The sequence below is a fragment of the Prinia subflava genome, chromosome 2 (assembly GCF_021018805.1).
Source record: "Prinia subflava isolate CZ2003 ecotype Zambia chromosome 2, Cam_Psub_1.2, whole genome shotgun sequence".
Lineage (NCBI taxonomy): Eukaryota > Metazoa > Chordata > Aves > Passeriformes > Cisticolidae > Prinia > Prinia subflava.
Genome location: NC_086248.1, coordinates 93,846,085 through 93,869,776, shown reverse-complemented (window position 1 = coordinate 93,869,776; position 23,692 = coordinate 93,846,085). Strand labels below are relative to the sequence as shown.

The window sequence follows — 23,692 nt, the reverse complement described above, 5'->3', positions numbered from 1 at the left end:
CGAGCTAACCAGTGGATGTTCAGAGTAATTTTCTGTGAGTCTGTCTGGATTCCCATAAATGATTGCAAAAAAAGTGGAGCGTTTTCTGAAGGTTGTCATGGACGCCTCTTGAACACCCCTTGTGGCTGGCACGCAGGATCCTGCTTGTGTGCTGCTCCTAGGTACACCACTACTGTACTTCTGTTGTTACAGAAATCCAGTTTCTATTTGTTAAAGAGCCAGTGCATGTACAATTGGAACAAAAATGCAGTGGTGTAGTGCTTTGTGCATATCAGTGTATTGATAACTGGTCTTTCCCCCACTATATACAGTGGCCTTCAATGGGTTTGTCAAATAACTGTAAGATCATGTTCTAAGGAGAGTAAGTTGGCAGCTTTTGGTCTCTGCTAAGTATTTTTTTTACTAATCTGCTCTTGATACCTATTACAAATATGCCACATATTCTGGCATAAATTAGTACAAATGGGAAAATTTGCATGACTGCTTTTTCTAGCTTCAGAACCTATGGAGACAAAATAACCTTCTACTTTGATTTAGATATCATCCTTTCAAGTAAAATTGAAGGTGCTTTATTTAAAGAACATGAGGCCAAGCTTGGCCTGTGCAGGAATATAGTGTCACATTAAATTAAACTCAGACTTCAGAGACTAAAATTAGGTTGCTAAGTCCAAATTTAAGCTCCTCAATAAAACCTGCTTGATTTTCATACATGTTGAGCACCTGAAATTCTCAGGAAGGGCAATGCAATCTGGTAGTAAGTTTTCTTTTTAAGAATGAACATAAAGTGAGCTTGAGTTTGTAATTTCACGTAACCCGAAATTCAAAACATTTGGTCAAGATTTCTTAAATATAGTGCTTCCATATATATGTAAAATTAATAAGGAAAAATGATGAAGGTTAATTTGATTTATCTATTGCTGAGGCGGTGGCCATTTTATTCTTCTCTCTTCCATTTTGCTGCTGGGGAGATTTGGGCCTTTTACCAGCACGAAGTACCCATTTCGTGAGGGCCATACAGCCACTAAAAAGAAACGTTAGACTTCAGTTGTTCTAATGGAGCTGAATGTTACACTGTTGGCAACCAGTAAGCAAGGATTCATAGTGGTGGCCTAGGTTTATATGTGAAATGAGCACACGTACAGAAACAGTGTGTTCATTTCAAGTCTCTTGTTTTGGAAAAAGTAAAAAAAAAATAAAGAAGAGGTAGGTGATTTCACTTGACCTTCAAGAACATTTTCAGAAAAGCTCAAAAAATGTTTCTACTGAAGCAATTTGTATTTTGTGGTTGCTAAACTTCAAGCACCAATTTCAACTAGCAACTCTGGTTTTATAAATGGTATTTAATTGCTGTGTAATAGCTGTCCTACAGGACTGAATTGATGCACGATTATTTTAGTTGCATTTTGAGCACCAAAAAAAAAAATGCTACAGAAACAAAAACTGATTGAAGTGTTGACTTCTGGCAGTAATAGGTAACCTGCAATTTTACACCACACCACAGACAGCAAGTTTCTGGGCATGGGAGCACAAGGCAGAGACGTCATTCTCCAGATTAGCAACCTGGACTTGGCCACGCAGCTCAAGTTAGAACTGGCAGCTGTGCAGAAAGTCTCAGTGCGGTTACAGCACGAGCTGCATCAGCAGGTGACAGTGCTGTGAAGACAAAAAAAATGCAGTAGGGCAAAACCAAGCATTGAAAAGAAAAGCCATAATCAAGAGACTAAGAATAGGAGGTGTGTTACCCGTCATATTGTCATGGCAGCATCTTCAGCAATGGTCCTGGCTGAACAGTTTTCAGGTACCATCCAAAATAATGGAAGCTATTTGATTTGGGTGAATCAAACCATGGGTTGTGGTAGGTGACACAAAGTATATAAGAAAAAGGTGCTTCCTCATGATTTGAATGGGGAAATTCTGCCTTTAGGCTTGCATGAAGAATAATCCCCCTGAGGTTTTTTGTTCTAATTAGTAGAATTTAGTTCCAGTGCTCTGGAGGTCATTCTTCCCTGCACCATTTAACTTCCTTGTTCATATCATGTTCCTTCCCTCTCTCTGCTTGTTTGTAAAATGAGTTTGCTGCTGCATAACTGCAAATAAGAAAACAGAAAAACAGAAATATACGCAACAGAAATACAGAATAGAAAACCAGGGTGCCTGAAGAATCATGTCAAATACTGTAACTGTAGATACATAGAGATAACATATTTCAGCTCAAAGAATTGCTTCTTTTAAATGCTAATAACTTAATTGTCACGGGTACTTTATTATAGGTTCAGTGAAAAAGAACATGACTTCCCAAACCTTTGCTGATCATTCATCAGTTTACTAAATTAGCTCAGACTTATAGATCCTCAGTGCTATTCCTGTTGAAATTATGGGCACAAGTGCCCTGACTTCAGGGAGGGGAAGGCTGAGCTGATAAAGTCAGATTATGAAGCACATCCTGTGTTCCTGTAAGGCCTGATGTCCTCTCCACTGAGCCAATGGGAGAATTTCCATTCCAGAGGAGTCTCTTGAGGTCTCAGTAGGTGGAGGCCACAGGCAGCTGCTCAGAGAGCCAGCACAGTTATTTGTGCCCCACCAGCATCCCACACAAGGCAGAGGCATCACAGCACACCTAGTAGCTGCTACACAAGGCAAATATGGCTCTAATGCAGAGCATTCACCTGTTTTTAATGGCAATGGAGATTATCATTCCCTTCCAGATTTAGCAATTTAGTCTAAAAAACGTCTGTTTCCGTCCCCTGGAATCAATTCCTGCTCATTTTCTTAAACTTTTAAGAAATTAAATGGACCCTGCTTTGAAGTATAAGAAGGAGTAATTTTGTCTTTTTAGAATATATATTTTTAACATAGCCCAAAAATAAATTTGCAGTTTTGGTAAAGTGTGCATAATTATGATAAAAATCAATAATACTAGAAAAAATTAGAAACAAGCAATTTCCTGCCTAAAAAAATAAAAGAGAACAAACCCACCAAAAAAGAGCTCAATATATAAAATTGATGTCTTCTTAGGTCATAGTAGAATGCAGTAATGTTCTGCCCCTTTTGTGAGATATAAAGTATGGAAGAACTGGATGTTCTCTCTGCTCAGCCTAGTACTCACTCAGCTGCAGCTCTCAGTTTGCTTCTGGGATAATTTACATGGTGGCTGATTGCAAGTGTCTCACAGAAATACACACACAGCCAAATCTTCCCCAAATTGGCTTAACATCAGGGATAGTAGAAAATAGCAACATCTAAAAATAGTTACAGGTCCATTGATTTTTAGGGTCTCTTCACAGTTTTTGCTGTGCACTGTATTATCTTGAAAACTCCAAGTTTTCATTAAAAGAAAGAGAAGGAGAAAAAAAATTCAGTTGTCAGCTGGGTGCAAAGTCTTGTGTCTGACACAGAGGTCTTGTACTTGCTAGGTATTCTGTAGTGAATATTTAGTGTAAATACATTTCTCATAATTTTTGTTTGGTCAGTTATCATAAGGACTAGTAAGTACACATTTTCATTAATAGTATGTAATTACTCAGAACTCGTAGCTTAAACATTTCAGCAGGTAGAACAATTCAGGTGGATTGAACTGGTATTCTTGCTTTCAGAAGGATAAGATGTTAGGATGTACAGGTTCAAAGACAGTTTATTATCCTGTTTTATGTTAGCATTTATCTCTCTAAAATAATCGCCCACATCTAGAGAACTTTTATCCTCCCTCCTTCCAATTGTCCAGGCTGTTGTCCTTTACTAGCCTGAGAAGACTGCCCATTCCTCATAAGATTTCTTGCAAAGTCTCAAATCTCATTTATCATTTCCTTCGATACTGTTTGAATTTTCCCACATAAAAGCTAAATATTTTGCTTTCAGTAGTCTTTTTTCTTGAATTTTTACTATTTTGTGGGGGGATGTTTATATGTTTATTTCTTGAAGAAAAACTGTTGGATGAACAGTAGTGAGACATCAGTCTTCTGTGTATACACAGGGTGAGTAAAGCAATAGTTAGTAAGAAGCCCTGCAGTCAGACCCTCATTGTCTCATCATTTAAGAGCTTCATCCCTGAGAGTTGCTGCCTGTCCACGTTTCCTAACACAAACAGGAAATACTCTAGCCTTGAAATGCTGCTGTCTCCTGCCATCTCATTTTATGCTGCTCAGCTGAGAGCCTTCAGCTCTACACTTCTGCAGGGATGTTCCTGTTGTCTTCAAAGCCTGCCCAAACTGCTTTGTACTTAGTTCAGCTTTTTGGTTACTCAGAGCTGGCTTTAATCCCTCTAGTGTTCAGGTTTTTCAACCCTCTTTAGAGTGTTGACCCTTTATTGAGCCAGTTTGATCTGTAAATGTACAAACACTTTACAGTAAATACATTTCTATTTTTCAATCAGGAAGTTTTAATCAAGAAAGATAGAACTAGCTGTGTACATTCAGATAAGGCAGCATAAAGTTTGATTTGAAGTTGCACGTGACTGAAGTGGCTTCTAAAGGGTATTTTGCATTTCTGAAAGCTGTCTTCTGTAATACATTTCTGAGGAGGAAATGAAAGCAAATTAAGCAAGATTTTATGGCTTTTCAGCATCTTTGCTGATAGCTGGAATTGTTGTTGTTTTATAGGAGAGGGTGGAGGCTCACATCTTGGTGCACTGGCCTGTGGACCTTGGCTCTGGTGCGAAGATGGCAGCCCTCCAGTGAGCCGAACACTAAATGTCACCTGAATCCATCATTACGTGATTAAATCATTCACCTTCCTTATATAAGTGAAAGTCTGTGCATCAGCATTTCTTTCAAAGAATATTTTAAGCAAGCAGTGATAGATATCTTCCCTTTTCCCCAATTTCTCTGTGCCTGTGGGCCAGCCAGACAAGCAAGTGAGTATTTTTAATTCCTTCCAACACATCTTTTTATCCTGTCATAATGTCATTGTGTAGCTGTGGCAGCTAAACAAGATGAGACAATAAAATATAAACATGCTGAAATCTGAGAAGCAGAGAGGAGTTTAAAAGTATACAGATTATTCTGTCTCTTTTACTATCTCTGCTTTCCATACAACCTTGAAAATTGTACAGAGCATTTAGATGATTTGGGAGTAAGAGAGAGAGTCCTGATTGGTGCATGCCCATTTTGAACCCATCAGAAATACTGCGAAAGAGATGGGAAGCCTCTGGCCCTCTTGCAAAGCCCTGTCTCATTTGAAACCAGAGACATGTGAAGTCCCAGCTAGCAAGTGATTTATGTTAATGTTTGTATGAGTTTTTAATGACCTATTTTTCTGGTGTGAAAATAATTCCGTTTGCAGCTTTACAGACTGAGATATTCTGTGTGTTTAAAAACAAACAATGACAATCCTCCATGCTACTGTAGTAGAATGTATCAAAATCGACCTAGATAAAATACCAGTAGGGACCAAATGTAGATAGTTCAATCTTTCTGACTTGAACAGCTCTTAAGTGACTACCTGGTAGCAGGGGATCAGTTCCCTCTGTGCCTTCAAAGCACTGATTCTCTTTTAAGGTGACCTAAATGCCCTTCTTTTCTTGTGAGGAAGTTGAGTTCAGGGGGATTCAAAGGTAGTTGGACCCTTACAAATTCAACACCCCCTAATATCAGCCTGATACTGAAAATTATGGTGATTTTTTTATAATGCTGGAAATGCATCCACTTAAAGTTAGAGGCTGATACAAAACTGTCATGTAGTCAGACTAGCCAGCATCACCTTTACATTTTTGCTTTAAATCACCATGTTGCTTTCTAAGAATAAAAAATACCGGCAAATTCTAAATATATTTTCGCTCAGTAACACAGTACTGAATTCTACAAAGCCATTCAACATAGTGACTTCACTAAAAATGTACTTTTAAGCAGTTCATGTCCCTCTGTCAAACAGCATGTTTAAAAACTAGCTGCTCCTCCTTAGTTACTTATTCTAACAGAAAAGGCAACATAAGCAAGAGATGAAGCATAATCCTTCATACATGGTCCTGTCACCTTGAAAAGATACTTGAGATATTTGGGAACAAAATTTTTAAATGTTCTGTAACTCTGTGTGTACAGTATTGTTTGTGAAGGCACCTGGGTGGAAAGTTGTGAATACAGTCAACTTTAGGCTTAATCATCTCCAGATGACCTGTAGCACAATTCGTAGGTCTGTAATTCATAGAGCTTTCTTGCAGTATCAGGTGAATCTGTCTGAGGATTTGTCAGCCAAAACTGGGTTCAGTTATGTTCAAATCTGGCCTCATTCCAGCCTGACTCCACTTCTGGAACCTTATCGATAAGGGTACTTTTACATGTGAAAATATTTACTCAAACTTAAATTCAGCTAGGCTTTGACTGCAAAGTAGGGAGCGGAGTCTGGAAGAATTGAAACTTTAACCTGAGAGAAAATATTTTTACTTTCTCAGTTCAGCTTCATTAAGACTGTATAAACATCAAATAGATTTTTAAGTCTGGGACTTTTTCTCTGCCCTTCTTTTCAGTTAGCCTGTTACTCTTGATTTCCAAGAGCACCTCATCCGCAGTTTCTCAGGAACTATTCTTTTCCATTCTGGTTGGATGATGTATAATGTGTATAAATTGTAACCTAACATAGTGAAGTTCACTCTCTGTGTTAGCTTAGTTTCTCCTGTGTCTCTCTTTTATTAAATCCCAGAAGACCTGTGGCTGTAATCCTGGCTACTTTCCATTTTCGGAGTTTTGATGCATAGCAATGCACAGACAAGCAAGTGAATTCCTTTGGGTCTGTCTCCCAGGAAAAGAGAGCGTGAAGGGAGACCTGGGGTAAACCTCACTGCAGAAAGAATGAAATCCAGTTAAGCAGTAGCCTCTATGAAGAATGAGAACACTTAATTTTTGAAGTAGAAGCTTTTGAAAAAAAAGTGGTATTAAGTTACAGATTGTGAAATAGAAACTTTGGGACGAAAATAAAACGTTATTGAACTGAAATGCAGCTTCATGAGCAGATTATAGCAGAAAATTATTACATTGAAGGAATATTGGTTCATCTGGGGTTTTTTTTTACTTCTTTTTTCCTTCTGAACCTACATTCCTACACAGTAAAAGTTTCAATACTGATATCTTCAGTATTCCTCCTGCTTTTTTAAGTGGCTCATGGCTACTCTTTCCAAACACATTTTCACCCTGCACTTAAGTCTTCCTCATAGCTTTTACTTGCCCAGAGATTTTCTGAGCATACTTCAATAGCTCGTAGCAATCCTTTTGCATCTTTGGTGTTATAATGTCTAATACTGCAGTATGAGAAGGGTAATAAAGCTTCTGCTAGAACTTGATGTCTGCAGCTTCTGGTTTTGTCGGTATTGCTGGAAGAGACACCCCTGTTCCAGCCTTTTCTAGAGCCAACTTCTCACCCTTGGTATCTGGGAGGTTCTGAAGTTGTAACTCTTGATGACTATTACTTCTACCAAGGCAGGAGGCCCAGTGCTTCCAGTGACCCCTTCTTTGCCATGATTCTCCTTTAATGTCACTGTCAGTTCTGTGCAAGAAGTAGCCAAAATGGTTTTGAGCATCTTGGCTAAATCCATGCAATTGCTTGTAATCCATTCAATGACTTGTAAAGCCATCGAGTAAATCCCTGTACCACACAAATTGTTCTTTCTTCTCTTCTCCTTCAAGTAACAGCCAAACCTCCTCTGTGAGGTAAAAAGAAATGGTACCTTGGCCCACTTATCCTTGAGCTGTGTGTAAAGATGTGACTGTCTGAAGCATCTAAAGTTGGAGTGCTGGGTATGTGGCATAAGTTTTAGCAGCTCACCTGCTATCTCAGGATCAAATGGCATCATGTTTTCAGTGAGTCAGTTGCTCTTGATAGGCACAATGTTTAGAAATATTTCCCTGTCTTTCAACTGAGACAGTAAAATTTAACAAATCAGTAGAAAAAGGAACTGGTTTGAAATAAACATTCCTCAGTACATGAAGAAAGGAAGGGGGCTTAGGCTGGTATAAATCCCATTATATTATTCTAGCACAGGGAAATGTGTTTGAGGAGTGAAGATTTGACATATATTTTTATTTTCAAGCGTCATACTAATTTATATTACTCAGCCCTTTAACTGCCAAACTGTAAAAGTCCATTACGCTACTGAAAGGAATATACAAATTATCCCCTGGCACTTTAGGCAGGAGTTTTACATATACGCTGTTATTCTATCAGCCAGCTAGCTGCACGATTCTATTAAGGAGTAAGTGAGAAAATTATATTGCCTGCAAACTAATTGTACAAAAGACTCTGAAATAAGTAATCAGAGCCCAGTTCTTTCTGAAAACCAGCCAGGAGATATTATAAATTGCTCAATCGCTCTTGTCAGCCCGCTTTAAAGACCCAGAGCTGCCATGTTGATTTTGTTCACTGTATAACACAACTTCCTCTCCAGCTGTTGACAGGACTGGGCAAACTCAGATTTTACTCTCCTGGCTGCTCAGTTTCAGCCTCTAGCATCTTGAAGTAAGCAAGGAATTGGTAGAGCTTTCTTCTGGATCTTCCTCTGAAATAAAATGCAGATCTGAGTATCTCGACTGAAAATTCATATCTAGAAGTAAATAAGAAATTATGACTCAGCTCTACTGATCTGGAATGTCCAGTAAATTCAGGTTTTTAACAAAAATTAATCCACTAATACTTGGAGTGCTAGGTGAAACACATTTTAGTGTGATATAGATATCCACTGCATCTACATGTGAAGTGGAGACAAAATGTTAGTTCCTTGAACTCTTACTGCAGTGTAGCCATGTTCTGAAATGCTGGAACACTTTACAGGGGCCAGCTATAGTCCTTGGTAAGATGTGGATCTTTTTTTCTGTTCCTGTAACTCTGTTGTGCTCATTTGAGGAATTCTTTGCAGCATCTTCCAAGTTCATTTTCCGACACCAAAAATGAAGATTGAGCGTCTGCTGTAAAATACAACTCATTAAAGAAAAGCAGTTCAAATTGAAAGGAGATTCCCCCTGCAAGCTAAAGTACTGGAATCCAAGTGACTAGAATAATAGCTTCTTTTAGCATTGTTTAGGTGTCAAGAATTTGCAGGAAAAGTAAGTTACGCTGTGCCTGCTGCAGACTGTTGCATAGTTTGCAGAAATGTGAAGTGTCAGGGTATGGATTAGAAGTGTGTGGGTAATGAAATGGGCACTCTTGCATTTATCTTTCTGGTTCTGAATGCTACTTTTTGGTGTTGGCACCTGTTCCTGTTGGAACCTTCGTATCTTTGGACAGGAGCTCTTGCTACAGTGGGAGTGTTCCACTTGCCCTGGTAGAGAGCTTTGCTTCCTGAAGTTCTCTGTTACAATCTTGATCTTGGTTATGATCAAGATAATTTCTGACCTTGTGCAAAGGTATCTTTGATCTTGTGCAAAGCATATCTGATTCCCTGTTTTTCCTTTTTTTTTTTTTTTTTAATAGGGATGGTAATACATTTATTAATGTAGTATAATGAAGTTCATTAGATACAATATGTGAAAGCTTTGAAAGCCTTCCTGTGTGGTGGTTGTTCCTTTCTAAGAATGCTTTGTTAGAGTGAGAGGATAATGTGAATGCTTTTTTAAGCTTTTCTACCTACCCTTCCAAAAGTGTTATTTCCTAACTTTTCTAATGTGTATTGGAAAGACATTTTGCAGGAGCTGTTGTGCTGAATTCCCTACCCACCATATCCTTCAGTTTCTTAAATAGCTTTCTCCACAGCAGCTGAGAAAGGGGAAAAGGACTAAACTGCTTTGACTTTTGTCATTAGCATTCAGGCATACCAAGATCCATTTTACTCACCAGCATTGCTAACTCACTCATGCAGCAATGTCCAGGAGGAAGAAAGCCTGCAAAGGCCTGAAAAGGTTGTGCCAAATATGCTGGTTGTGTTGGCAGAGCACATATTTTGCCATGCAGACCTCCTTTATCATAAATACTTAACCAATTTTCAATAGATGTAAGTGGTTTAAGTATTAATTCCTGTTGAATTAGCAGTTGCTGAGCATTTGAGTCTTGGTGCAATCCTGCAATCCACTAATGTGATATTTAATGAGGAGACATCAGTCTGGAGAAAGGTAGTCAATATAAATCAGTGTTTACGAAGTGTGATGAACTCTGAAATATTTCATCAATGCTGTGGTCTCAGGCAGACTCTATGCTAATTATTAGAACCCGTGCATGTTTCAGGGGACTTTGATGGACCCTGAGTGCAGCAAACATGGAGCAGCAAAAATTGCGATTATGCTCGGACTGTCTCTGATGGCAATTTATGCATTTGGTGTGATGACCCCTTGCTTCCCAAGAGGGCAATAAACAGAATGCATTTTCATTAAGATACTAATGCACTTAATCACAGGGGGAAAGGGTTAGAAAATAAAGAAATACCTTTAAAGCAAGATGTGACAGACTGATGGGGAAGATACTTTATTTAAAAGTCAGTTTCCCGGTGTAACTTCCAACTGCTGCAAAGTCTGTCATACTGGATGTAGTCACGGGCAATAAGATGCATGGCTGGGCAGATGAATAAGCTGAGCTAAGCTGTTTGATGAAAGTGCAATAGTACTAGGGCAAAAGAGAACAGATGTTCTCCCATTTGGACTTGGATACCCAAAGATATGATTTTAAAAAAGTAAACTACTCATATATTTTACCCGTTCATTTACAAGCTTTTATTTTCTTATTTTTGAGGAGAAATAATATATATTAAGCAGAAGCAACAAAGGAAAAGAGACTGATTTGCTCAGGAGGGCTCACATTTCAGGATCAAGCTTATTGTAGGCCTTAAGAGGGGAATTGGGAAAAGCAGGGGCAAAGGCAAGCACCTCCTTCAGTTTTTGTTATTCTGACAGCTTGGCAGGATCCTATTCCTGATGCCTCTTAGTACAAGAGCTTGGTCTAAAGTATGGAGAGGAGATGTCCTGGAGCAGAGATCTGGCCTGGCAGCTGTAGAATGTGCAAGATGTGGTGGTAACAGTCGTGGTGAGCCCTGCCTGGTGCTCTGTGCCAGCTGTAGTGGAAGAAGGGTGAAACGCCATAGTACCTGTTATAGTTGATCATGCAGTAAAGCAGTCCTCCTTTTCTATTCTAGGCAGAGAGAAACTTATGAAATCGGCTAAAAAGGAAAATGAAGAGTGCTCAGAGAAGGAGCCTGAGCCTGTGGCTTGGTTCAGAAAATTAATGACACAATGTCTTTCTTCTACCAGCAGGAATAACATATGTGAAGGATATTGCTAGGGACCTTATTTGGAGTGAGACATAGACTCACATTAATTGTGGTTTTGTATCTATTTCTTTCATATAGGGGTCTAGAATAAAAAAAAAAGAGTGAAAAAACTTCCTCTTTTAACTCACCTATTTATTTCTACTTGAAAGGCATTTCCTTTCTGTAGCAGTGCTTACTCTTGATATATTCCAAAATGGAATACAACGACAATTGTATGAGCACTTTTGCCTATCTGTTGTGTTGGTTGGTGAGTGACTCTGAACACGTCTTCCCCTGTCTGTGCCATCACAGGTAACATAGAGTACAGCTGCCCAGCAACGAACGAATGTGAAATCACAAAGCGCAGACGCAAGTCCTGCCAAGCCTGCCGCTTCATGAAGTGTCTAAAAGTCGGCATGCTGAAAGAAGGTAAGGCTGACCACCTCCATCTGTGTCTCTCTGCAAACACTTGCTGCAATTGTAGGGCAGTCAGGAAGAGGAGAGACTGGTGAGTGTTCTAATCAGTTGTTGCAAAGGCAGTTTTCATATGTACTTGCTCTTTGACATGTGCTTCTAAGCTATCGAATCATGCTTTATCCACATAGAGTCCATCATCTTGTGTAATACAGCAAAGTGTACCTCAGCATTCAATCTCCTCCAGTAAGTAACTGATAGAATAACCATCAGAATTCTCTAAGATTTCTTCATTCCTTATCCACTGTTACTCTGTCCCAGTTCTGGCAGACAATCAAAACACACGCTGTACCTTCCTTTCCATGCTTTTATTCAGTCTTCATTCTGTCAGGACAAAAATGAAAGGGTTACTTCTAAATTAAACAAGTGTAAGTATTGTGTGTGTGTACTGAAGTTACTGCAACTACACTGGAGCAGACTATGACGTGCAGAAGAGGAGAATCCACCCCTTCCTTTTTTTTTCCTAAAAGTGTCTGAGAACCCCTGCCCCTCAATGTAAGTATATATTGAATGTTTTAATTCATCAGTTACATTTTGAACATAATGAGTGTAAGAAAATGTACTCAGAAATGGTGCTGTCTTACCTGGAACCTGCTTCATCTGTGTTACACAAAGAGGTGATTCCTCAAATCTTGGTTGCCTGCTCTGCACTTACATTGCTGTTAATGTATCTGCAAGAACACACTTCAAAGTGCCTGTATTATATGCATTATTATTTTAGGGCACTGTCACCACCAAGAAAGATCCCATGGACTCCTGAACTACATAAACATTTGAAATGAAATAAATACAATGTTCTCTAAGTATTGTTATCCAGTGGAGAATACTTTGTGTTAAAAAACCACTTCAAAATAATCCTATGCAGTTTTACTTTGTCAGTGCTTGAAAACTCAGCTTCAATAGCTGACTGATTTTTGCAAATGTTTGGTGTTAATGTAAAACAGGTTAAGTATGCAGCTATCAGGGTAAAATGCAAGAAACAGCATAGACCAGTGGTGAGATGATGGGCAAATTAGGTCTATCACGCACCTACAGACATATTCTTATTGGATTATACTTACTAAGAATAAACCTTGTTCTGTGCAACTGCTTTGGCAGATGCTATGATCCTATGAGCCAAATCCTGCTGTCCTTAGTCTTACTTGAGCAAAACTCCTGTCAGATTCGATGGAGATTTTGCCTCAGTAAGAGCGGCAGGATTTGACCCTCTCTTCAGTGGTGGTGGGAGAGTTCTTATTTGCCAAAATCCTCATACAACTGACTACTAGGAGCAGTCACTTGAAAGTGAAATTGTGGTGCTTAGATAAAGTGTAAAATGAAAGGGATGGCTGGGTATGGCACCTTTTGAAAGGGACTGTGCTTCTGAGCATCTTTTTTTAGTAAGTCAAGACCCTGTATCACTAGTAACCTAATGTACAATATATTGAGCAACTGCTTTGAAAATGCAACAGTGCTACCAAGGGCACATGCAGGTGATTTGATTTAATCCTTTTCCTCTAAATTTTGAGGGCACTACTGTGCATCCATTAAGATATATATTTTTTAAAAATCTAGGCTGTGTGCAACTTCTGTGACTTCAAGAGGAAGTTGTGTCTCCTCTACAAATGAGTAATTATCTCAGCAAATCTGTATGCAGGTTTACTGTTTCTGCATACAGTTTTGTTAACTGAGATAATTTAGTTACACAATACAGATGTACATTGTAGATGTTTTTTGAATATTCGTTGTCCCTGTATTCAAATCATCCCCACAAGTTTTCTTAGTAAGAATTATGTAAATTTTCTACTCTAAAAGTACATACCTTTTTTTGAATCTTCTACAATGGCAAAATAAGTAATTTGAGAAGACAGTGTTGTTTATCTACTACCTAATAAAACAACCCACAAGAACCAAAGAGGAAAAAAAAAAGCTACTTTTATTTTTTAAACCAAACTGATTCACAGTACATTTGTAGGACTGTACTTGTAGTAAAGATTTTTTTTTCTTGTTGGAGGGTCGTTTTGGAACTGTGTATTGTTTTTACCTATGGAAAAGTGTGGAGATGACTTTGATTTGCAGCACAGCCTTTATGTACAGAATCAAGAAAGATAATATACTTTTTTCAAGTGTAAAGTGGTATAAATTTATTGATTAGCATGGACTTAAAATAAGCTGAAATTATTCTTGCTGTATCTCAAGTGTTTCTTTATGTACAGGCAAGGGTTTCAGTTCCATGCAGCATGTCAGAGGTCGTGCTGCAGTAAATCTATTCAAATGTAAACCTGTTCAATTCAATTACCAGTTTATAATAAAATTTGCTGCTGCAGCCTCCACGTTTGTCACAGCAGTCTCTACATGCTGATGGCACAGCATGCCTGGAAATTGACAGCCTAAATCTATTTACAAAAAAATTTAGTTGCAGACCTGAAATAAAATCAAGTTTAAGCAGCTTTGAAAGAAGCATCACATTCCTTACAAGAGCAGCACATCTGCTAGGGTGCATCTTCTCCAGAAATTTTACCTTGTTTACAGGGAGTTTTCTTGTAGAAATTTATTCTTAACAGTTTTTAAGTGTAATCCAAAGTGAAACAATTATCAGACATTGTGCATCCCTTCACATTTGAAAGGACTTTACTACATGGTTATTTTGTGAATTGTCATATAAATTTCATGATAGAAATCACAGTGCCTGGAAAAACAGATTCTGAGTTTTAGCTTGGCTTCTAGGGCAAGGTCCGAAAACCACTTATAGCAAATGTATGGAGTGACTTCACTTATGACATCTGCATGTTGAATCATTTATGTGACAAGATAATGGTGTTTTTCATCAAGCATCCACTGTTTCTGTGGGAGAGCTGGTGTTAGTGTTGTGGGGCTGTGTTTTGGGGTCAGATCCTGAGAGGGAATTGGATTTCTGGTCACGTGTAGTACAAGGTGGAGTAGGGGGTTTCTGTATATATTCTCGTAGATGTTGGTGAGGCTTAACCATCAGCACCTAGATCAAGATTCTTAATAATTTGTAAGACATGGGCCAGGAGCCAGAGGAGGAATGCTACAGCAGTGCTGGGCTGGGCATTGGTCCTGGCTGCATCTCCTGTTGAGAATCATAAGAAAGTTTGTAGAGGCCAATCTGGAGGAACACATCATTTTGGTTTAGCCCATGGACTGTTACTTGAAGACATGTTTGGGTCTGTGGATGGGTTTTGAGTATGTTATGCTTCTTACAGTAGCATTCAGCAGATGAGCTTTTAGGCACAGGACAAATATGAGGGTGTTGTGTTTTCATTTATTTTTTCTAGGTAAGCAAAGCAGAATACATTGCATTCAAAGAAGAAAATTTACATTTTTTATATTTAATTTTGTCAGTGTTACAAAAAGTCAGATTTCCAAGTATCACAATTGATTCTTCTACCAAAATGTAGTTTCTTTGACTGCACTTACATTTTGGTGGATTGTCTCAGATTCATGAGAACAGATGGAACAACATCAAAGATTCTTGTATAGTCTAGGGAGAAACTTTTCAAATGTATCCCTTGAGATTTCTTAAACTAATATTGCAATTGCTAAAAGGGTGCAGGGAGACAAGTACAACAATTTGCCCTTTTTAAAAATGAACATTTTTAAGACATTTGGTTGTTTTCAGTTCTGTTGGTTTATAATCTCTCTTTTAAGTTTGGCCTTTCAAACCCTTTGGAAGCCAGTGGTTAGTTTGCTTCAGGTGGTGGAATTAATCTGTGTTCATGTGCAAGATTGGGTATTTTGGCTATTTCCCTTTTTATGCAGTTAGCTGGACTGAGAAAAAGAGGTTGATTTTTTTTAAGAAGAAAAATTGGATGTAAAACTGCATAAGACAGTATGTGGAATCCTAAGCAGATATTTGACTTCTTTTTTTCTGTTGCTAGATGATCTGAGTAGAATTAAACATTTAATCTTAAATTAGTAGTATATGCTTATTAATAATATTTGTGTGACTATTTACTAGCGTGTGTTTGTGGTAAGTTTATTATAGGACAGATCTTGCCCTGAAGAGCTTCCCACGTGAAATAACTCCAATGGAATAATTATTCCAAAATAAAATTACTTTTTGTTTCAGTTACAGCATTTGTATAACTGTTTTTACAAGAGGTTGTTCCATATTTTTTAGTTTTCTCCATAGAGGCAAAGCCTTAGCCTCAATTTTACCTACCCCTGTATTATAAGGAGGTTAAAAACTGCAGTTCAGAGGGGACTCTGTTGAGTGGCACTAATGGAGCTTTTAGACCATCTGGAGTACTGTGTCCTGTTCTACCTCTCACAGTTCTGTGCAGTACTAGTTTGTATTTCTTACAGGACTGTTGATACCAAAACATCTGATCATCATTTCTGATATTTGGGTGTTTTCAGAATTTTTATGGACTGTGTGCAGTGGCTGATCTGCACTGCTTGTTATTTCAGGAAGTCTAGTTCCTAAAAGAATGATACATGGGAAAAAAATCTAAGTTTATATGAAACATAAAGTATACTACAATAAAATGGCATGGGTTTTATGGGTACATGGGTCATATATGTTTTTATTTTCCTTAGGAGTGGGTGGCTTGTACAGATTATCATCAGTCACTTGGTACCCAGTTAAACAGGCAGAGTAGCAAAATTTCTGATTAATTAGTCCTGCTATTACAAATGAGGGGCCAAATCTTCACCAGGTATTAATGGAAGCTCTTGGAGCTGTGTTAGATTGCTGCCCATTTGGCAGGTTTAGCAATCTTTGCTGTGGGGAAATCAGCAATATACATTTCTGTGTCTGTGGATCTTCACATGAGCCATCCTTCAGGCTCTTAAAAATGAACAGAAACTCTCTGAGCTCTTCATCTGGCAATGCTGACTGGATGTGTAACCTTCCCATCACAGCAGTGCAGTTTGCATGTTCTACTTGCACTGCTCCATGAGTAGCCCTTAACACTTCTCATTCATTAGTTTGCTTGGATTTTTTGAGAATTCATACAGGCCCTCAAAGAGTCATCAACCTCTGTTGGGAAATGGTAAGGCAGTAGTTAGAATCTGCCTTGTAAAGAAATCCTGGACTTTTAAGTGCTTTTCTTCATCTGTGATCTGGATAAAAGCAATTACTGACAGTTTTAAAAATGCTTGAATGTTTTAGATGAGTTATGATTATTACATGACTTATACTATTTTTTAACATGATAAAATTGGGGGTATCTAAAATATTTTTGCTTCACACTTGGAGAGATTTCATTAATTCAAATACAAGAACACTTTTTTAAAAAAGAGGTGTGTGTCTCTTAAAGCATAAATTACTGAGTTTATTATGGAAAGATTACCCTATGAACATCTTTGGCTTGTGTTAAGCAGCAGATCGGATTAAATTATCATATTGATCCTTTCTGGCTTTGACAGTCTATGAAAATGAATCCAATACAGCAAGGAGAACAGGCAGCTTGAGTTTAGTCTTATGTAAAGAGATGCGTGATGTGCAGAGGAGCAGATTAATGGATTCTCTCTCAAAATAATAAAAAAAATTAAGCCATCTTCTTTATGACTAAAATTGTGTTATCACCTATGTTTTGAGGGTAGTGAAAAGCCTGCTTAATAGGATTCCTTCTAACAACATCTCTTTTGAAAAGACCTGTGCATCAGCCATTGCCAAGGTAAATTTCTTGTACAAGTCTAATACCATTAGTCTGCCAAGACAAAAGCAAAAATTATTGTGGACGAAGTTTTAGTTTCTGCTGCCTTCAGAAATCAGAACAAAAGGAAGGAGAAAGCATTAATGGTAGTCAAAGAAAATATTTCTGTACAGGATGACAGTTAATAGAGCAGCAGTGACCTCAGTGATATTTCTTATGCTCTCTATCGTAATATTACACCTAAGGACCTTCTCCATTAGTGCAGGATACTAAACAAACCTCCTGTGTTACAACGTCACGAGATAAACATAGTGCGTCTTCTGTTGATGTCTCAGCCCTCTTCTGTGTTTTAATGTGTTATGAAGGAGTTTGGTTTCTAGTGCAGATATTTTTTGGAACCGTTTCTTTTAATCTTCTATCCCTTCCTTACGCCCTTTCTTCCCTATCCTTCCCCATTCTCCCCTTTTCTTCCTCCCTTTTATTTCTCCCTTTCCTTCGCTTTTATTTGTTCCTTTCCCATTTTTCTTTCCATCTTTCCCTTTGCACTCCCTTTCTTTCTATCATTCAGCATGTGCTTGGATTAATATATACTGGGACCTGTTAAATCTCCTTGGAAACAATAGAAGCTAATCTCTAAGTGTTGTTGATGTTCATAAGTAGGCTTCTTTGCTCCTGACCAAAATGTGACCTGATAGCCCAGTTCACACATTAGAACTGACAGCCCAATTTGTCTGCCCTAAAACGCAGCTCATGACTATCCACTCTCTGTAACTGATGAAGAAGGACAAACTATTCAGCTTCAGGTTAGTGTTTATAGTCAGCTCAAGCAACTAGCATTTCTATTCATCCACTAGAAAAATACCTCAGAAAAGGCAAATATTAGGGACGTGGATAATCTTCCCAAGTCACACAAAAGCACCTAGTGTCGGCCTCCTGAGAAGTTTTCATGGTGCTTGTGCTGCAGTGTTGTGCCACTCTGGTTTATGTTCTGTCTCTGAGTATTTTAGGGACTAAAACATATCTCAGCAATTCACTGAACTTGGTCTTTAAATAAAATTTCTCTCTTTCTAGTTGAAATTTTGTTTTACCATTGTCCCTTTATACAAATGCTCCCCTTCCATAAAAGAGGGGCTGTGAAGTGGGTGTGCAGAAAGCAGTATTGTGTGTAAGTCTGAGTTTGAGAACTATTTACATGTCTTGGCTTTACACAGATCTGTAAGTGGGGATGTTTTTGTGTTAGCATTTGCAAATCTGAGGTCAGAGCTGTTTGCTGGCTCACTCACCAGCAGCTTCCTTGAGATCAGCTGTTAGGTTGGGTCTGCTCACACGGTCGTCAATGCTGAGAATCCCAGTGACAGCAGTTGTTTGCAGGGTCAGACAAACAAAGAATACTTTCAACCTGAAGTTACTTTGTGTTTTTGGTACTGAAAATGAGTTTCAAAGATTTTGAAGAGGGTTAAATTTTACTGTCATTTTCTTAGTGCACAGACCTTATATATTACTTGCTCAGAATTGGAAGGAGTAGGTTCTGCAGTTTCATGAGTCTACTTAAATTACTATTAAAAATTAATCACTTTGTACTAATATTTTCTCATCATAATCTGAGGTGGTTAACTGCATGTCCTCATTTGTCATATTTCTTCTTTTGATCATAAAATAAGGAAGCAATATTTTCCTAATTTTCTAGAGAATATTCCAATTTATGCAAAAAATGTTCAGTGGATGTAGCCCCTATGAACATTTGTTTATGCACTGGAAATATCGTGACAGCAGTGTAAGTGATAAGGATATGTAGAGACAAGTCTGAAGGATGCAGGACTTTTCCTGTGTTCTCACAGACAAATAGCTGCCTTTCATTCTTGGTCTGTGCCACCCATAAACACAAACATCAATGTGGCACTGCCATTTATTGCAGAGTCCTCGAAATCTTATACCTGAGTCCTGCCCTGTATTAAATAGGGCTCATTTTGTAAAGAGTAACATTTAGATAATTTGTATTACTCACTTATTTCTGTTTCTGCTGTGCAGATACTTGCACATCCGTTGCTTTCAGGTGTAGCATCTCTGGTAGAAGTGCATTTAAGGGTGAGGCATATCCTTATCTCTAAAGTGCCACTCTGGAGCCAACTGTTCTGTATTTTACTCAGCCCTTGCCTGGGCAGCACTCACATCTCCTCCCTGAGACTTTTGCTGTGTAAAATCTTTGTTGAAACAACAGAATGTATGGTAGGATTATTTGGAATGAAGGGCTGAAATTATGCAGGTGCTGGTAAAGAGAACCCATGTGGCAGATGTACAGGCAGGCTTCTGCTGCTTGGGATGGATTGGCACTGGAAAACTTGGAGGCTAAGGAGCTCTCTTGGCCTCTTCACTCAAAGCAATGAATGTGTTTGGGAAGCAAGAAAATATCCACCTGCAGTTGTTACCTCTGACCTCATATAGTGTTACCCTCAAATACTTCACACTTCTAAATCTCTGCTGTCCTGCAAAAAAAAGTTAGAATCAACATGGGTTTTGAGACATTAATATAGCTAAGCCACAGTCTTCTCTCTGACCAGTCATTGCCCTTTTAGAAGCTGAGGAGTTATTGCAAGTGGTGAGCCTTTGCCAGTTCCACTCACTGAGTCACTGGAATATGAAGGTGGAATATTATTTCATTTGGTGTTTGTAATGTGGCTTTTGTGGCTGAAGTTCAGCAGCCTGAATTCTGAAATAAATGTGATCATCTGCAATGAATTGTCCCTTTGTCAGGTTTTGCCATGCTTACTAGCTATTCGAGTAACAGATCTCATCTAACCAGCTTTTTTTTTTTTTTTTTCTTTCTTTCTTTCTTTTTTTGTTTTCTTCGGGTATTTTTATGACAGAAAAGGGAAATTATGTGGGGAGTCTGTTGTGCTCACAGTAGTAGCTTAATATAGCTATTAATCTTTATAAATGAAAAACACAGCTTTACTTTAAGCTTCAATAGGCTTTTATTAGATAAATGATTCTGGAGAAAGTCAAACACAGCAATGTTAAATATATACACTTACTGAATAATGTCAATATTTTCCTTTTTGCTCTTTATTGTTCCAGCAAAGTTAATATGTTTATCTATTTTTCTCTTTAAGCATCTGGTTTATGTCTCAGGATCATCAGGTGTAAGATGAGAAGTCAATTTGATTTACAGTTTTAGTGTAGCAGATCCAAAATCAACATTCCATACAACTTGCTTACATGGGATCTTATTGCAGTCCATGTTAAAACAGTTTATGAAAATACTTAATTTAGAAAAATTTAAATACTTTCTAAAGAAAGTTTGCGTGATACTATCCCTTAATCAGCTTAATGCCAGTCTGTGCCCTTAGTGGCAGAATTGTTGGTGTGCTGTAAATGTTTATCAGCAAAACTGCTTGACTAGCAAGAGAGAATGTTGGTAACTTACTGCATGCTGAGCACATGCAGATCCTAGGAAAAAACAAGTGGTACAAGATCATCATCCTCATCTTTTGTCTCCTTTTCTTTCCCTCTTCAGCCAGGCATTAGTCCTTACAGTCTGTTCTTGTCATTTTTAGTCAGCAATGTTCATTCACCAATTGCTTCACCAATGCCCTGTATCTTTCTAATACTCCTTTCAGTCCTGTGGGTGCCTGGCTGAAGATGAGCCACATCTTTTGTTCTGATCTGAATCAATCCACAGATCAGTCTTACATCATTGGTTCAGTACTTGTACAGCCACATGCTGCTTTTCATGACAGTGTGCCACATAGTGTGTACAGTGGTCTCCAAAGTCTGCAGTTCTATGCTCTCTCTCATTTTCATATTTTCTGTGGTTCAATCCAAGCTTTAGAAACAGGCACCTGAGATTTCATTGCATGGTCAATCTCACATTTCAGTGGATAACATTTGGGAAGAGTATCTAGTTCTAAGTTCAAGTGTTAAAAGAGGTCTTCCTCTGAACTGATTTTTCGGGTCTCAAGCCACTTGCTGGTTTCCTTGTCAAACTTCTAATGAAAGCTCTTGAGTTTCTAATTTGAAGACAGAATAGACTGCTAAATATCAAAACAAAGGAAAATGAGCGTTTCCCTTAAAAAGTAGCAGTCTGTTTTATAACACCAAGTTTAAATGTATTCGTGCTCAAAGGTGTATTAGAAAGTTTCTGCTGAGTGAAGAATTGGGCTGAGATAATAATTAGGGACTGAGAAGGCTCTTCCTTCTCAACAGCCCTCAAGAACACCACCCAAAGTACAAGTCCCTGACTGTATTTCAGAAAAGAAGGAGTTGGAACACCCCTTGAGTCTGGTGTTCACAGCCAGTCTTTGCTGCTCTTCCTCTGCTGGAGAGTGCCACATGGCCACTGCTTGATCCTGCAGGAGATGCAGAGGGATGCAGTAATTGGAGAACAAAGCCACAGAGTAGCTAAAATAACAAAAGATCCTTCTCTTTTCTCTTTTTATCTTCTCTCATTTTCATTACTTTCCATTCATTTTCCTCTTCCAAGCCGCAATTGTATCAGAAGAATCCTGATGAGAAAATAGTTGCTGTGAGCACATATCCTCCAGGCAAGTTTTTTTCTGGCCAGGTGGGAGAGAATCATTAATTTCTTGAGGTTCTCGCTAGCTGACTCACTGTTTCGTGAGGACTAGACAGGCTGCATGACTGTATTTCCTTCTGGGCATCCTGGTATTGCTGGAGATATCCATCCTGGCAAGTGGCTTCAGCTCATCTCCAGTTAAAATACTTGTTATGAAAGTATTCTTAAACACAACTGATTAATGAAGTTAGGAAAAAATATTTGAATGCAGAGTGTTAAATCTTCCAACACTGGTGTTCCTCTCTAGGGAGGTGTGTGCAATGAGAAAGCATTTGGAATGTTAGCAATCCATCCCTTTTTGTTCCTATTTGTTTTCTCTAATTTCCTGTCTTTTTTAATGCTGGTTAGCTGAAATAAGTCCTCTCTCCTACCTCTGCACCATTCCCTCCCCCTTTATGGAATAGCCCATGACACGTGCCTGTAAAGTGGCTTCTTGGGAATTTGCAAGTCTTTGAATGTGTTATCTGATTAAAGGGATGTATGTGTCTTTAATTCTCGTCTGCAGTTTCACCTCTGACCCCATCTGTTAAAGTGGAAAGGAGCTGAGAGTCAGCAAAGTCCCAGATTCAACCCAGATAACCTGCAGTGTGCACATTTGAGTGCTTTAACTCCTCGGTTGCCCCTGAAAATTACATACTTAATTAAGTGGCTGGTTTCATTGGAGAATGTAGAGGGTCTGATATGAGAAAGGTGAATTGTTTATTTTTTTGATATGCTTAAGGTAGCATAGTTTAGACCTGGCTTCACCTTTTCTATTAAAGAGGAAAAGAACATATAGAAGTGTGGCATAAAAGTGTATAAGACCTTGTTTGCACGTCTCTCTTTTCATTTATTTATTATTTTAATAGACCATTTTTTTGCTTACAGAAGTGAAAAGTCAAATCTCCATTTCTACTTCCTTTTTGAAAAGGAAGCTGAATTACATGGTTGGAAATGATGCTGCAGTTTTGGGTGGGATTTTTAAATACCTCTGAATAAGGCAGTGGAAATAATGTCATTGAAAGATTAAAGTAGATGACATGAGGGTCATTTACATTATATTTTGCTAATATTGTGCTTTTTTGCAGAACAGTGTAATGATGGCATTTTCTGTGCTTTACAGATAGATATCATAAGTGATGAGAATATCCCTCTGTGTTTGGACCTGTGGGTAGTTTGATTTTTCCTCTGGTCATTTTCTTTTCTAGCTTTCAAACACTCTTAAAACTGAAAGGATTTTCAGTATCCCAGATCCATCCCTGTTCTCTGAAAGCTACAGCCAAATTCTTCCCCCACTTGCATCTGTTCAACTCTGGTGGTTTCACTTATGCTATGTGGCTGTAACAATGCAGAATTTGTCCTAACCTGCCCTTTCTTCTTTGCTGGAGAATACGCACGTGCAAAGTGTCCGTGAGCACAGCAAGCTGAACTGCAGATAGAAGAAAATGTGTGTATTTTGTGTGTGTGTGTGTGTGTGTACACACACATAGATAAACAGCACACGGATAGGTTTGATAGTATATCTACTGTACATAATATTGTAAATGGTATCTTGCTGTGCTGGAATCCAGGCAATATGAGTTCAGTACTAAAGTGTTCAAGTTGCACCTGAGCTAGCTGGAGCCTGCCAGCCTCTGCAAGCCCACTGAGAGCATCTGTCTCGCCACCACCTTGCTCACGCTGTGTCCTCTGCAGGCTCTCCGATTCTTCCGACTATGAGCATAAATCATCCACCTGTCAGCAGCTCGAGCTGCCTGGATTATGCAATGCCTGCCTTCATTTGGAGATGGTGTGAGCAGAAGATTGCGGCAAATGGTTTGCATTCATTTTAATGCCGCTCCCGCATCTCTCCGGCTTTAATGAGGGTTCGGGGTGGTGACGACTCCCTGAGACAATGGAAGTCCTAGAGAC

General features: G+C 38.6%; 1 protein-coding gene across 12 annotated transcripts in view; it reads left to right on the top strand.

Annotated features, from left to right (window-relative positions):
- The window catches only part of ESRRG (estrogen related receptor gamma), a 369,245-nt gene that overhangs the window by 248,278 nt on the left and 97,275 nt on the right, over positions 1–23,692 (top strand). For all 12 annotated transcript variants that reach the window (XM_063391049.1, XM_063391050.1, XM_063391048.1 and 9 more), the window contains one exon: positions 11,465–11,581. In XM_063391049.1, the coding sequence (XP_063247119.1) occupies positions 11,465–11,581 (117 nt within the window). The remainder of the gene's footprint in view (positions 1–11,464; positions 11,582–23,692) is intronic.